This window comes from Aptenodytes forsteri, unplaced genomic scaffold (assembly GCF_000699145.1).
Source record: "Aptenodytes forsteri isolate BGI_AS27 unplaced genomic scaffold, ASM69914v1 Scaffold55, whole genome shotgun sequence".
Classification (NCBI taxonomy): Eukaryota; Metazoa; Chordata; class Aves; order Sphenisciformes; family Spheniscidae; genus Aptenodytes; species Aptenodytes forsteri.
The window spans coordinates 11365260-11381466 of record NW_008796063.1 but is presented as its reverse complement, the minus strand read 5'-3'; the positions used below and the strand labels follow the sequence as shown (position 1 = coordinate 11381466).

The 16207-nt window shown below is 53.6% G+C and overlaps 2 protein-coding genes across 2 annotated transcripts in view; one reads left to right on the top strand and one right to left on the bottom strand.

The window, feature by feature from the left end:
• Positions 1-263: 263 nt before the first annotated feature.
• Positions 264-6715, top strand: NTHL1 (nth like DNA glycosylase 1). Its single transcript, XM_009286610.2, has 6 exons — positions 264-276; positions 343-590; positions 2774-2944; positions 3494-3653; positions 5432-5537; positions 6229-6715. Exons 1-6 carry the CDS (start codon positions 264-266, stop codon positions 6350-6352), a joined length of 822 nt encoding a protein of 273 aa, XP_009284885.1. The 3' UTR covers positions 6353-6715.
• A 2730-nt stretch (positions 6716-9445) lies between these two features.
• Positions 9446-16207, bottom strand: part of SLC9A3R2 (SLC9A3 regulator 2) — a 41393-nt gene continuing 34631 nt past the window's right edge. Inside the window, exons 5-7 of the mRNA XM_009286609.1 lie at positions 14325-14368; positions 13604-13666; positions 9446-10407 (exon numbers count right to left, since the gene is read on the bottom strand). Of these exons, the coding sequence (XP_009284884.1) occupies positions 10249-10407; positions 13604-13666; positions 14325-14368 (266 nt within the window). The 3' untranslated portion in view covers positions 9446-10248. The remainder of the gene's footprint in view (positions 10408-13603; positions 13667-14324; positions 14369-16207) is intronic.

Below are 16207 nucleotides of genomic sequence, written 5' to 3'. Positions count from 1 at the left end.
TCTGTGGGGCTGGGCGGGGGCCTGGGGACGCGTCTTGTCTTTCAGCCGCCTCCTGTGTGTTTGGGACAGGCGTTCCCATAGTGTGACATGTGTCCCCAACTGTTGTCACCTGTTTCCCAGGTCCTTCCCAGCCCTTCCTCGCCCCGCGGCTGGCTCTGGTTAGGGCTGGGCAGACGGGCAGTGTTGCTGCTGGGTTGGGACTATGGGGGAGACGACTTCATCCCTCGTCATGGTCCCCCGGGTGGTTTTGGCACTCAGGGCTGATGCTGGGCTCCGGTGGGAGATGGAGGCTTCTCTTTCCCCTGGTCTCTGGCCTGAAAATCTCTCTCCCGTCTCTTGCAGTGAGCCGGGTCCACAGCACAGCCGGCATCCCGAGGCGCAGCAGGAGGAGGAAGAGCATCGCCATTGCCTACGAATCTGCGCAGGGGGACGGTGCCGAGCAGGGGACGTCGGAGCCCCAGAGACCACGCTGGGAGCCAAGGGACTGGCGGCAGCAGTTGGAGCGCATCCAGGAAATGCGGAGGAACAGAGATGCTCCCGTCGATGAGATGGGAGTGGAGAAGTGTTACGACAGCAGCGCACCTCCACAGGTAACAACACCCTGCTGCCCTGCTCCGTCAGGCGGGCACATGAAAATACAGCCCTGCTTCCGCAGCCCTGCTTCTGCAGCCCTGCTTCCGCAGCCCTCTGGCCGCGGGCACATGAAAATACAGCCCTGCTTCCGCAGCCCTCCGGCCTTCCTCATCCTCACGTTGCCCCTGGATATGTCCCATTTTGGATATCTCCAGAACAGAAAAATAAACGCAAGGTGTATCAGGACTCTAGGCTGGGATCGGTCCCACAAGAGGTTACTGCACAAGCGTGCGTATGAGAGAAACCGTTCATCCTGCTAGAGGAGGAGAGTCAGCCGCTGCCTCTCCGCTACCGGGCTTGTTGGCTTCAGACAGTCCTTGTAAAATGGCAGTGGGTATTTTCTGAGATGTTCTCTGCTCGTATTCAGCCCATGCTGGGCATTAGAGACCAACTAGCAAACGCAGCTGTGAAAGGCCCTTGTCCTCTGCTTAAACTGCTGCCAGAAGAGTTAGCAGGCTGAACCAAGAGTAGGAGCTGAGGCAAAAACAGGATGATTTTGGACTTGGGAGTGAAAACCCTGAGAGTGTATTGTGGCAGTGCTGTCTTCTGGGGCAGGCTGGCAGGGCATGAAGGCACGTCCCTTTTTTCTTAAAAATCTCTGTTGGAGTCCAAGGAAAGTATCCAGCAAGATGGCTCTGTAATACAGAGGAAAAACAGCATGGAGAAAAGGTGAGGGGAGCCAAGAAAAAACTTTCCAGGCTGCTTTTATGTTCTTCAGAGCAGCACAGAAGCGTAGGTTGGCTTCCTCCCCTCTTGCGGTCCACTTTTAAGGGGATACTGGTTGAAAGGAAGGGCCATGCTGGGATGGCACTGTGCTCCCCAAGCCTGGGAACACAATCAAAGGCCCCAAATGACGCCTCCCTCTGAGGGGGCCATTTGCATCAGTACAAAAAACAAAGCGGAGCGAGGCCGTGGCGCGGCGCTGGGATCCGGGGCTGCAGGGCTGCGCTCTCCATGCGCGGCGCTGGTGTGGGAACGTGGAGATAACCCGCAGGCAGGCTCGGCAGAGCAGCAGGAGTCGTGTGCTCCACAGCGACCTGCTGGGCTCTGAGGGAGGGGTCTCGAAGACACAGCTGCACAGCTTCGGCGCATGTAACGCTGTCCTTATTGCTGGCATCGTGCCTTGGGCTTGGATCCCTGGGGAAAACGGTTAGCTTTGACTCCGGATTCAGACAGCGTCACACGCTCCGCAGCCAGGTGGGCTGGCACCAAGTGCGGCTGTGGGGCCAGGGGGATCATGGTGCACGATATGGAAATAACTTTTCTTCCCTAGGGAAGCAGGGTTGTTGCTTCCAAGAAAAAGGGGACGTTGTAACCCTCAGCACACACCAGCGCTCCTCACACAACTTCCATGCACTTGGAGATTACCCTACTTCCGTGCACTCAGAGATTTTTCCTGGTGCACCAGCGGTTTTGTAAACTTTGTTTGTAAGAGAGCTGGAGGCAGGATTGTACCCCACGTTATCCTGGGTCAGTCCAGGTTAGTTGCATCATCCTCCTCATTCCGGTGGGGAGAGAATCGCATCCGGGGAAAAATCAGTTGAAAAATAGGATGGTCTGGGCTAAACCCTGCATGACAGCAACAGAGGAACGTGTGGGTTTTGTGCTTCATCTCCCAGTCTCTGTCATCCCAGTTCTTTAGATTTGGTTTCTTAAGGAGCTCTCTGGAGCCAGATTCCCAGTTCCTACTGAAGCATAGTGGGAAAGGGACGGGATTTTCCAAAGCTGCTTTAGTGCAGAAGTTGCATGAAAAATCATTGGGCGTTTGTACTTCTACGTCCTGTGGGGTCTCCTGAGAATCCCATCATCAGGAAAAGCTTTGTCTGACCCTTTGTGGCTAAGCACTGGCGTCTTTGGATGTGAGATACCAGCAGACAGTAGCTGCTCTCTGCCCTTTTACGCATGCTGACTGCTCGGATTGAAGGTGTTTCTTTTCTCCCTTTATTGTGTGGTGGAAGTAAAAGGTTATGGATTATTTCTGTTGCAGCCTTCTAGTTTCTTGTAGACGGATACGGCTGAACCAGGGTAGGTCCATATTATGCACTGGACTGAAGATGGTGCTGGGTGGGAGAACCGAGCCCCAGAGGTGGCCGGATCCTCTCAGAGATCTTGGGGTGTCTCACTGTCTCCTTTTCCCCAGGTTATGCGCTACCAAGTTCTGCTGTCACTGATGCTCTCCAGCCAGACCAAGGACCAGGTGACATCAGCTGCCATGCTGCGCCTGAGGCAGCATGGCCTCACAGTCGACAGTATTTTGCAGATGGATGACGCGACGCTTGGGCGGATCATTTACCCTGTAGGATTCTGGAGGGTGAGTGCAGGATCGCGGCAGCACCCGATGTGCACGTAGAGGAACCCCCTCCACCGTCCTCCGTTCCCATACAGCTGTCTGAGACAGCTCAGAGGCCCAGGAGAGAAGCGCAAAGCGGGTGCAGGCTTGTCCTTTGCAGGCTGTACGCGTGGCCGGTCGCTGCGCTGACAGAAGGTGATGAAGGCAGGAGGTGGGTGCGAACCAGCCCTGCTCCTGAGAGACGGTATTCAGCCTGCGTGCCGTGCCCCCTGGTGATCTTTCCCCTGGAGTCAAGCTGAAGGCTGTATTTTACGCCAGTTTTAGCAATTTGTATTCACAGCAAGATTGCTTGCTGCAGTGCCTGGAGCGTGCCGGGGAGGTTAGAGCTAATCAGGTCTCAGCGTTTTGCTTTCAAGGAGAAATCAAAGACCTCTGTCTCCCCTCCGCAAACTCCAGTGTGTGGCCTCATGTAACATACACTCAGGGATGGTTTGTTTTCTGAGCTGTTTGTCTCTTTTCCCTACATTGGAGGGCAACTTGGATTTTTTGCCTTTCCCCTTGGTTTTCCAGAACAAGGTGAAGTACATAAAGCAGACAACAGCCATCCTGAAGCAGAAGTACGGGGGCGACATACCGAGAACTGTGGAGGAGCTGGTGCAGCTGCCAGGGGTTGGGCCCAAAATGGCCCACTTGGCCATGAACATTGCCTGGGACAGTGTCTCCGGGATAGGTAGGTTGGACCGTGTTTTCCCCATTCCTCTCCTAAATCCTGCCTGATCCATTCCCTGGGCAGAGGGGAAGCATTGCAGCTGGGTTATCTGCCTGCCCCAGGAGCCTGATAGCATCGCTTCAGTTTAGTCATCTGCAGACTATTTGGGTGGCTGAAGGATGCAACCCTCGACCACTCGCAGCAGATGAGTTGCTAGGATTTGCATATGGACCCGGCTATTGTTTTGCCCCAAATGTGATAGCAAAAATCCCCAAGGGCAGTCAGTCCCTCCCCTCAGGTGCTGGTAAGCAGTGCAAGTATTGCCGAGTCGGGTAGGCATCCAAAAAGATGTGCTAGCAGAATAATGCTTTGAAATCTTTTTGGTGTCAAGTGAAAGAGATGTGGAGATAATTCTGTGATTTGGGGATACTTTTAGGATAGTCTGATGTTTTTTCCCAGGGTTGCTTCCGTTTAAACAAATCTCATTTGGGATTTTTGTTTGGCAAGCCGTAAGAGGGCAGAAGCAGGGCTTAGTCCAAATTGCTGTTTGAAATCGGTAATTCATGATGGGTCTTAGAAAGAAATGGTCTCAGGCAATCTGTAGCTACAGGATTTCTGATCTGTTTTAGTTCCTGCGGCTGGGTAGTAGGTGACCACGGGTACATTTGTTTATTTGCCGTGTTTATTGAACAGAGAGCGTAGGAGAGCGCATAGCTGTACCCCGTGGGGAAGCCTGCGGTGATGTGCCCAGACCAGACCCAGGGCAGGTTCGCTCCTGCACGGTGCTCATTTGGGGAGCACAGAAGGGAGCGTGGCTGGCAGCAGAGCTGCCCGCAGCAGCCGGCAGATGGGGCTGGACGATCGACTGCAGGGTCCCGGCGGGCTGCCCGGCCTGGGGGCCCTTGGGTACAGATTAATATTCCAAGTGTATTTGCCGCTTAAAGGAGGAGCCCTGGGAAAGCTAGGAATGGTGCCACCTGATGAATGACTGCCGCCGCAGCGAGCACGCAGCCCAAGGTCAGTGCGGGCGGCAGCTGACTCCTGCAGCCCCACTGGTGACCGTCGGCTGTACGAAATGTGGCTCTTGCGCTAGATTTGACAGCGCTTGGGGTCTGTTGTTCTCTCCCTTCTGTGGGGGAGGGATGTCTAGAGGGAGCCAAACTAGCCAACTATTTTCCAAATAATTGTGTGCTCAGTTTTGATTTAGGAAGCAAGACTTAAGTCTTCCTGTTTACAGCAATTTCCTGGGTTTTGCCCAATTAGCCATAGAGACAGGTTTATCGCTGCTGATCTAACAATAATATACTTTGCATTCAGAGCTTTTTAGCTCAAAGCACTTTATAAACATTCGTTTAAGTCTCACAAACCCTCTTGTGTTGGTAGGTATTATGAAATGTGTTTTCCATCTGGGTAAACTAAGGGGCAGAGATTGCAACTTGCGTAACATCAGCTGAGACACAGAGAGGAAGAGAACCCAGGGCAGGCTGCCCTGTGCCTGCTAGATCAGAGCACGCGAACCTTTGAAGGAAGGCTGGGTCAGATTGTGTGAGCGTGTCGCTAGCTGCATGGTATGAGATACCCATCCCGTCTTGCTTTTGGCTCTGGCCCTAGGAAGAAAGCAGCACGTTTGTTCTGCGAGTGAGCCTCCCCTCCTGTTTCACTTGCCTGTTCCTGCCGGCCCGCGGAGGAAGCCCGTGCCGGGCGCTGTACCTGGTGTGCTGTGACAGGCAGCTTTTGGCTGTGCTCTCTCTGTTCAGGTGTGTCTGCCCCCACCTAAACTCTGGGCTCTCCCTTCCTAGCTGTGGACACCCATGTGCACAGGATCACAAACAGGCTGAAGTGGGTGAAGAAGGAGACCAGATACCCCGAGGAAACTCGGGTAGCGCTGGAGGACTGGCTGCCCAGGTGAGGCCTGAGACCCCAGCCTCCTTCCTCCACACCAAGCCCCTCAAGCTAGCTGCAGGAGCCACGTCTGCACACAACCCTGCTTATAGCATTTTCAGTGACTGCACTTTGCGTCCCTCCTCTTTATGGGGGACTAGCCTGCAGGCATTTCTCCTCTCCCAGAAAGCTGCAGCAGCAGCATCTCAGCTACTTGGTTGTTTCCTGGCTATCAGATGTATCGATCGCCACTAGTGCAGGCAGGTACCTGGAGGTCTTGATGCCCGATTCTTGCCTTGACAAGTTTACCGTGACCCAAGCCAGGTGCTTTTCTACACAGGACCTTGCTGAGCCTGATGGCCACAGCAATATCAGAGCATGGTTGGATTCTGGCCTTCACTGACACTTAATCTTCAGTATCAAGTGCCAGCTGACAGGTACTCTGTTGCATCTCCACATCTGGCATGTGCCTTAGCACAAGAGAATGACCACAGGCACTTCATGTGTCTGTCCTCTGCTCCCAACCCCCGTTCAGAGGGATCAGGAAGGGTTAGGAAGGCTGTTCTTAGCAGCAGGCTGGGACCTGCCTCCATGCGCCTCGGGAAGCCAAGAGGAATGGACAGTAGGCGAAAGGGATCCATTTAAAAGCACGGGCTGTTCTTTAACCCCTCCGAGCAGCTGTATCGGAAAGCTCATGTTTTCCCTCTCACTGCAGGGATCTCTGGAGGGAGATAAACTGGCTCTTGGTGGGCTTTGGCCAGCAGACCTGCCTGCCTGTGAATCCTCGCTGCAACGAATGCCTCAATCAAGACATTTGCCCAGCTGCTAAGAGACGCTGAGGGGGGTCATCCGGTCTTCGTAGAGCAACAAAGCTGCTTTGGCTCAAGCAGCAGCAGCCCGGAGCTGAGCCCTAGTAAAGCTGTGCTTTGCACGGGGCTGGCTGCGTGACTGCAGGGAAGCAGGAGACTGCTGCAGCCAGCTCAGCATCTCTGAGGAGGGAGCAGCCGCTGGCAATGGCTGAGCTCTCGAGAGGAAAAAGGGTCTTTCAAAGTGCAGCAGTCCTGCTGTGTCAGTGCTAAAGGCTCCAGCCCCCGTGTGAATGCCTGAGCATGCCCGGCGGAGCAGCAGGCTGTGCCGCGTCAGGAGTGGCTGGAGAGAAATGCTTTGTCCTAGGGGATTTGCTGCTGCTTGTAAATACACATTTAATAAAGGTGGTGGGTTTGTTGGGGTTTTTTTTTCCACCCATGAGGTTTGCTGGCATCTGTGCGACACATGGCAGGGGGAGGAGAGCACGGGTGACCTCACCAAAGCGTGAGACCGTAGCAACCAGCCCTGCCAGCTGAGAGCAGGCAGCACGCAACCTGCCAAGCCGCCTGCCTAGCCCGCGCAGCGAGGGGCACTGCAATGAATGACTTCATGAGCCAGGATCAGAGGAGGCCACTGCCTGGGCAAGTGACCTTTGGGTCCTGGTAGCAGAAGAGCAGGGGGTAATGCAGAGCTGGGGGCGGGCAGGAGACAAGCTGGCGTCGCTCTCGGTTCTGTGTGTGCCAGCAAGGGTTACAGTGGCCACAGGAGCCAGGCTAGCATGTGCCTCAGAAGCTGACAGAAGGGACACCACCACCATCTGTGTTTTGTTCTTCAAAGAAAGGGCAGTGCTGACTTCATTGTAGAGCTTCAAAGGAATAATTTCAGCTACTCTTTAAACAGGCAAGGGAGGAAGCAAAGTTTATAATGCGCTAAAGGCGGCTGTAATTCCGCTCTGAAGTTCCCTACCAAACAGATGAGGAACGAGCAAATAAGTACTCGGTACATGGGAAAACGAAGTTTATTACTGACATTACAGTGTACATTATGTTTTTACAATGCAGCTGACAGCCTTATACTTTATTGATTTTTTTTTCCAAGTTAAATGTACAGGAACTGAATAATTACTACTGAGCTACAAGATGTCAGAAATACGGTAAGTGCTTTAACCAGGAGCAGTTTCCATGGACTAAGCAGAGATTAAGATTTGAAAATCTTATCAGTACAGATTTGCACACCTGATTTCTTTTGATCTGCATTCAAAACTACATGTTCTTCTTTTCCCCCCTCAACTACAGTGGTCCAGTCTTGTATGAGAAACGCGGTATTTACAAACAGGTCTTTACTCTCTGACATGCATCGGAGAGCGCGGCATTTAGGTCAGTGTAACGGGGAACGCTCTGCCCTGCGCAAACCGGGGCACTGCCTGGGGTTTGGCTGTGCAGGCACGGGAAGCAACGTGCATACCATGAAAAAGAAGGGCTCCTTCAAAAGATTACCGATTTATAGAAGCTAATATTTGGGGGGCCAAAAAGAGAGCAGGTAATTGTCTTTGAAGTGGGGTAGGGAAGAGGTGTCTTGTTAATGGCAGAGTCCTGGAGGGGAGGCAAACCTTTCCGCATCCTGAGCCGTCATCCTGCTGCCAGTCTCGACACCGATAGCCAAACACCTGCACCAGTTCCTCTCCAAAGTCATTATTTTCAACCTGTTCAGCCCATCAACATTCCTAAAAGATAACTCATAAAAGAGAACTCATCTCCTTCGCCCCTGAGGCTTTCCATGCTCTCCTGCCAGCCAGCTGACAGCCGTGGGCATCAGCTGCTCCCCACGGTGAAGCCAAATGTCCTGGCTCCGCTGCTGCGGTCCCCCTGCCCCGCACTGACCCACCGCTGCGCTGAGCCCCAGCCCGCTGCCGAGGAGAGCAGTAAATGTTATAAGGCACCTTTTAGCTCAATACTTAGGAGATACACACAGAGCCGTTAACGCTATCCGGAACGTAACACTGACTAACCCAAAGGCCACGGCTTGTAACACAGCAGCGCTGGCGTAACGCAGGGCAAAATCACAGCCACGTGTTTCAAAATGGTCATCGATGTCCAAGTGATGGCTGCCATTTGCTTTTAGCTGGGGAAAGCGTTTTGTACTCGACTGTCCTGCTGTGCCCGGTCCCTTCCCGCTGCTGCCTTGGCATTTGAGCTGAAATATCTGGCAGCCACCGCGGCTGGGCTTGGGGAGCTGCTGGAGCGTGGGAGGGAGGGGGCCAGCCCCATCACGGCCGGGACCCTGCCCTGGTAAAACACCTCTGCCTGCAACCTCGGAGAGTGCTGTAGTTCGGCTTAGTCATCTTCCCTCATTTACAGCCAAAGGCAAGTAATAAAGAGCTTAAACAGGCTTAATTTGTAATGCTTTAAAGATACATTTTTGAGGCTCTAATACCAAGAGCAGGGTGTTTTCAAAGGAGGCCATAGAAAGCCAACGCAGCTGCCCACTCCATCACACCGCTGCCTGCTTCGTAGCCAGCCCCGCAGAGACCCCACGGCTTCAGAGGACACCCTCCCAGTGGCGAGACAGAGACTCAGTTATCCTCACGGGCTGGAGGCATCAAATACCAGCCCAGAAGTAACAAACCAGGTGGGACCCGGACCCTGCCCCGGGACCCAGCACCCAGGCACAGCCACAGCTGAGCCCCGCTTCCCCAGCGCCAAGCCCGCAGCCAGAGCCGGATCCCCGCGTTCCTCCCTGGAGACAGATGCTGGGTTGTGCTCGCTTTCAAGTTTGTCCAAAGAGTTTTTGTAGCATCCCATGGCTCTTGTCTTCTTGCAAGGCTGCCGGAGCCGGGCCGGCAGCACCGCTCCTCGCACCGCAGGGCAGGACTGTCCCCGCTCCCTGCCTTGCCCCGGCGCTCAGCGCTGCATCGACGGCTGCAAACGGTGAGGCCTGTGGCATTTGGGCTGTTGGGTTTGGGTTTTGTTTTTAAATCCTGCCCTCTCCCCTCTGCAGAGCTGTCGGGGATGAAAAATGGGCTTTTATTGCTGGGGCAGAAGTCACTGGTGGGGAGGGAGGTTCCTAAACTAACTGGAAACATATGGGACTTCATTTAAAAAAAAAAACGCATCGACGGCTGCAAACGGTGAGGCCTGTGGCATTTGGGCTGTTGGGTTTGGGTTTTGTTTTTAAATCCTGCCCTCTCCCCTCTGCAGAGCTGTCGGGGATGAAAAATGGGCTTTTATTGCTGGGGCAGAAGTCACTGGTGGGGAGGGAGGTTCCTAAACTAACTGGAAACATATGGGACTTCATTTAAAAAAAAAAACAAAAACAACAAACTTTTTTGTTTCAATAGCAAAGCCAACAAGAGCGATTTACAGCCACTGTCCGTTTTCCCATCGTGTGAGTAGTTGACGCTGCAGACGGGGTGCCGGGGAGGGGGTGCCAGGTACACCCCACCCTGCGGACCCCCACCACGGCGGGGGCACGAGGCCGTAAGACGTTTGCACAGGGGCACAGAGCATCCCATGGGGCTCAGTCTGGGACACCCGCAAAACCAAAACAAACACCCCAAATAAAGAAGAAAAAAAAAAAAAAAGAAATAATAGAAGCCTAAATGATGCAGGTAAGAAACAAGAGTTAAACTCTTCCAGTCCTTTCTCATAGGAACAGCGGATGGCGGGCAGCCAGAGCCGGGCTGAAGAGCAAGCAAGGAAAGGAGCTTTGGTCACATTTGTCTTATGAGAATCGCTGGTGAGTAACAATAATAATAATAATAATAAAAAATAAAAAAAAGGACTTTAAAATACGCCTTGTAAAAGCAACCAGTGAAGAGCAGAGCACAAAGCATCTCACATGGACACTGAAGGACAGTGAGTAGGCACCTCAGAAACGTCCGAGCTGGGGCAGGGGCAGGAGAGCGGCGGACGGCAGCCACCAGCAAGGCTCAGAAATTGCTGAAAATCTCTCGCTTCTTGTTCCAGTCCATCTGCGGAGCTCTCTTCTTCACCCGCTTGGCCCGCACCTTCTCCTTGGCCTCAGCAGCCGTTGGGCTCAGGGTCAGCCCGCTCTCCTCAAACGGGTCTTTCTTCTCCGCGTCTCCATCCTGCGTGGAGAAGGGAGAAAAGATGTCAGCCCATGGCAGCATCCCCCCCACCGCCGCGAGCACGGCCATGGTGTCCTGCAGCGTTTCACCCCGCACGGCCCCAGGAGAGGCGTTTCCTCCAGCGTGCACGATAAGCAAATGCGCAGGGGTGGGTTTTTTTGGAGCAGAAAGTCAAAGTCCCTCCCCCGTGCCATGTCTGTGGTTTCACTGGCGGCGGCAGCGTCCATGTGGCCACAGAGTTAATTACTACATTGCGTTTTGTGGGGGTTTTTTCCCTGCCTGAAGAATGTGTGGCTGCCACGGCTGGAAGTGGAAAAGCAGAAACACAGGAGCTGCTGCCAGAGGGAAAACAAGCTGCTCCGCTTGTCTGCTGGGAAAATGAAAAATAAGCCCCTGGTGTAGGCAGAAAGCAGGGACGAGGGAGCAAGCTGGGGGTGAGCCTCGGGGCTCGCAGGGAGGGGTTGCGGCAAGGCCCCCCCATGTTCGCCTGCCCGGGTACCCGTTTGCTCGCAGAGCACCCATGGCTAACCGAGGCGGGGATGGGGGGTGCGTGGGTGGACAGCAGCCCCTGCCTGCGTGCCCAGCTGGCCATGCCCAGCACGGCCGCTGTAAGACACCAGTCAAGGCGGTATTTGCTTTGGGAACTGTACTGAAAACAGCATCTTTCCATCTGCTTAACAAAATTACTTTTATAATAAGAAAATTAACTTTCCTTTCTGAAGTCACTGCCGCTGCGACAATGTGCCCTCAAGCCAGAAACCCCAGGTGCCCCTCCACTAACCCTGACCCTCTTGTTCCTGCAGTAGGTAAGGACGGCCACCACGTCCTCAGGGTACAATTAACGTCCTGGCCAAAATGCTTTTATTCCATTGCATCCCTGCTGGGGACAGACCCTCAAACCCCACAGGTCTGGGAAGCATCGTCCCTGCCGGGACTTGGTTCCTCAGAGCTGGTTTCAGCGGGCAGCACGCTCCGTAGCGGGCACAATCTAAAGCTTCGGCTTCATTGATCACATCTGTACTGAGGCTTTGCCGGGTCTCGGTGCCGGGCAGGGCGGAGGTGCCCGAGGAGACCAGCTCGGGGAGAAGCGGCTGCACCCCGGAGCTGCACGGCTGCACTCCGCAAGCACCGCACTCGTGTCAATAGTGGGCAAACATACAGAATCAAGACCTTCAGTTTTAAGGAAACACTTTAAAGCCTGCCTACTCACATTGCTGCCCTACCACGCATGCGAAACTCCAAAATAATGATTTCACAAACCCTGCTGATAACCATGGGAAGGTCTTCCACCAGCGCTGCAAGATAATGGCTCCAGCTTTGCTCTGGCTTACGAATGCAAACTGAACCGGGTGGTGGCTTGAATGAGCACGCCGGGCTACGAGCTGGGGGGCCGGGCCGCAGGCAACCCCCCCGCCACCCCCCAGGGACTCTGCTTTCTAGCGCAGAGGTGGGACAGCCATCTCTGAAACAGCCCAAAGGTGACTCCATGGAAGGAACCGCTGCGCTCAGGCACCGGGACACAGCCTGGTTTTCCAAAGGCAGCAGCCATTGGATCAGGACATGTATTATTTAATGCTCAGAGAGAAATGGAGATGCCAGACTGCAGGCGTTTGGCCACAGCTCTCAGACACAGCTGGCGTTCGAGATGTTTTAGAGGCTCTGGGTCTCAGAGGAGGCTGCATGAGCACTTGCTGCCGTCAGACTCCTGGTCCCAGCCGTCTCGGGGCAGGGGACAGCACAAGCACTGAGAACCAGTAGAGACCCCACAGAGCATCTGCATGGAGGCATTCCTCTATTTTTAGCAGAGCCTCATGCTAAAGTGCTCAAAAATTTATCTTTAGAAATCCCCCACTCACTATTTTAAGAAAAAAAATTGCTAAATTAATAACACCGAGAGAATACCAATCTATGCCTTGTGTTTACTTTTGGTCGCTCATTCACCTTCCACAGCGAGGTCTGCCTCTTCTCTGGCCCTTCACTGCGGCACTCAGCCAGGCTCTACCAGAGAAACAGCCCCAGCCCTGCAAGCAGCCCTGCGGGTCACCAAATCCACGCTCCTCCCATCCTCAGCAGCTCCTTTAAACACTGTGATAAATTCACTGTGCTCCAAGCTAAAAGCAATTTGGCTTTTTTTAAATTTTAGCCTGCCTTGTTCCTGTTAGCAGCACTTGAACCTCACAGCTCCGCTCCTCCTGCCCTCCCGGCTTCCCAGCCTTGCCTCCTGCCCTGTAGCTCGTCAGTATAATTACAGTTAAGATCCACAACTCTTGCAGACATCCTTTCATCTCACACCTCCTTTCAAACTATTCAAGCACAAGTCACTGCCCAACGAAGCACCAATTAACTTGCTGCCGTTACCCCTTGACGTTCTCCTCTGCTCAGTTCGGGGCAGTGCCACCTCCTCCCCGAGGCCACGATGCCCGAAGGGACAAGCGCGTGCAAGTCCTCCCAGAGCCAGGGGCTCGCCTGGGGAACGGAGCACGCATCCATCCGCACCCTTGCAAAACTCGTCCGTTAATAGGGGACATCTGCTGCTGCTGGCAGAGGCCACGAGACCCCCACGAGCTTTTCTGTCCCCTGGACAAAGAGGGGAAAGAATTTGCAGCCCGGACTTGGCCTGTGGAGCCAGCGGCTCGCTGGCAGGGGACAGACACGGTCAAGTAACCCAAACCTCACGCAGTCTCCTTAAACTCTATTTAATCAAACCCTGCGTGTTTTAGCTCCTGCCCATCTGAAGGCAGAAGGGAAGGAAGGCAGAACACGATGGGATTTAATTCGCATTTACGCTGTTGCATCTCTCAGACGCTGGTTTGCAGGGGGCAGTTTGCAAAGGCAGTTTACAGATGCACATCTTTGCATGTACATCTCTGTGACAGCAGCTCGTGCTGCTACAGCACACGTCACCCCGAGGGTCCCGAGCCCTTAACCAGGCACTTGAAGGAGTTATCCCAGAAACGCGGCCACCGCTGCGCTGGAACCAGCAGCTGCTGACAGCTCACGGCTTCATTTCATGCACATCTACAGTGCAAGGGATGAAAGAAAACTCTGTATTTTGCTTGCTGGATGGATACAAGTGTACCTAAGTCTGCGAGATAAAACTGAAAATGCATTGAAAGGCATTGTTACGCAGTACCATAAGGCAAGTATGTACCTACAATAGTATGTAAAGGGGAGGGGGAATGTTTGGGGTTTTTACCTCTGATTCCTTTCCTGGACTTTGAAGGTCACTGTGAGATGAAGATGTGGATCCTCCATTCAGCTAGTGGAAATTAAAGCGTTAGTCCAGTTTGCACAAAGGCAGAATTAGGAGGGGGGGGGGAAGCTTAGGCAGAAGAACGCTCCAGCCTGGTGGGAACAGACATCCCAGCCGCCCCGCCAGGCAGAGAGCAACGCCTGGCTTGTCCAGGGCCAGGAACAGAGGCCGGAGGGGAGGGTCCTGCCGAAGGGACCCTGCAGGCACACACGTGTGCGCACACACGCACGTGCACACACGGGAGTTCCCTGGGATTTGCCGGCAGAGCCGCTGCCCTCCCGTCCTGCCAGCGCCGGGCAGCCGCTCACCTCCTCCCTCCGTCACCGGGAACAGTGATTAAATGGGGCTGAAGCCAGCCCTGTTCAACCCCTAAATTAAAGCTGCAGCAGGAAGCAATTAAAATCAGCCAGCAGCAGTTAAGCTGGCCGATTTTATGGAGCTAAACGAGCCTTGGGGACATTATGAGCATCCCTCTCCGCTCTGCCGGCCCCGACAGGCTCATGTGTCACAGGTGGGAGCCAAGGAAAGCCGGCATGCCAGGAGCCTGGCCTCTCACCCCCGATCCCTCTTGATCACTCCGACACATTCCCCTCAACTGAGCTAACCCGGGATGCTGCCCAGTCACCCCGGCCATCGGGGCATCCTGGAGCAGGCAAGTACTCACCTGAGTCTGTGCGGATCCGTTTGTCATGGGCTGAGGTACCACACCTATAGACCACATAAAGAAAACACGTGGTGAACACACTCAGCTGGGATTGCTGGCCTCAGGTCCCAGGCAAGCATCCCTCAGCATCGCCCACCCGGCCATCCCGAGCCTGCCTTCTCCCTTGCTCCAACACCTCAGTGCGTCTTGCCTCTTGACTTTGTCCTGCTTTTGAGCCCACGCAAAAGCCCGTCCATCCCCCTTGTGCCTTTCTGGAACCAAATTCTTTCCAATTCCCCTGACTTCACTTGATTTCACCCTGTTTTCATCAGAAGAAAACACCTTCCAGGAAGGGGACCTAGTAACTTCCTTCCACGAGCGCTAAATTCAGCGCACTCCCATTTTTTTGACTGTTAAGTAGTTTTTCTTCAGAAGCTGTTTAATCAGAAATCTTAAAAACCAACCCAACGTTCTTTGCTGAAATCAGCATCTTGTTGGTGTCACAACAGCGTGTGGCAAACAACCCGCTCCCCAGGTACCCTGGCATTTTTTTTGCTCACTTCCAACGATTTGCACTAATAATATTCCACACGATGGCAAATTTTATGCAGATAAGCTGCCAGTCACCTCGACCAAGTCATTGCTAAAGGCGTGACCATGTCTCATCTGTCCCAGGCTAACAGTTGTGTTAATTGTGACAGGATTAATAACTGAATTACGTCGAGCATGAACGCTTCTCGGGGCAAAGCCCTCACTCTCTGCATCTCTCCAGCAGAAGACAATGGTGTGGATGCACGCCGCTGTGTAACCCGAAATCCAGTGAAGCAAGAGCAGCGCGTGGTGCCAAAGGCGGCTTGCAACTGCAGAAACCCAGGGCAGCAAACTGCACAGCTCCAAAGCCATCGTCTCCCTGCACCACGTACGGACACGGCTGGGCTTTCCGAAGGGCTGCGTCAGTGCGAGCTGCAGGGATTCCTAGTGCAAATCAGGGCACCTTTGCGTTTAAAAAAATAAACTCAAATCGTAATTTTGAGAGCGTGCTGGTGCAAAGGCCTCAGTTATTGTGTTGGGATCCTTGAGTATTTTATCACACTGAATGTCGGACTCGTGTTTACAGTATGATAAGCTCTCAGCATCAGAAGAAAGTCAGCTCATAGCAGAAATGATGCTAAAGTCTCCGGTATCATGAGAAGCTAAAAGATAATGTTATTTAAATGAGAAGCAAGCTTCAAATCAGAAGCAATATTAAAGTGGAACTGGACTTAAAAAAAAAAAAAGTAATTTTGAAATTTGGCATGTCTGAAAATATTTTCGTATTTCCTTTATCCTGAAAGGTGCATAGCTCTTAAAACACACTCATTGGCTAAAATGTTGAGGTGCTTAGGATCAGCTGTAAGACTTTGAAATTGTCAGCTTGAGGTCAAAGCAGTTTGATTAAAGAGTGCAATTATTATTTCCTCTTATCCTGCAAACAACAGAATTTACCACAGCACTTCGTCATCAACACACGTTCTGCCACCGGCCAGGCAGACCCAATTCTTGATCTCTGACGAAGGCGTCGAGACAGCAGCGAGAGCTGCAGAGCCAAGGCAGGGGCTCGAGCACCCACCCGCACCCCCCCAGCGCGTCCGTGGCCCCGGCTACGTCCTCACCCCGGGGAACAAGGGCTCCTTTATCGCTCGTGCCGGCAGCCACCTCTCGCCCCAGCTCCTCCTCGAACCGATGCGGAGCATCTGACGCCGCTTTCGCCCCGTGCGCTTCTCTGCATTGTTTGACCCATTTCTTTGGACAAATCTCCCCATTGAGCATCCGAGGGAGCAGGAGTGCAGACCAGATAAGGAACGGCTGTACTGGGAAACAGAGCTCCCCATTCAGCCGGGGGGGGGGGGGGCAGCAGGGACTCG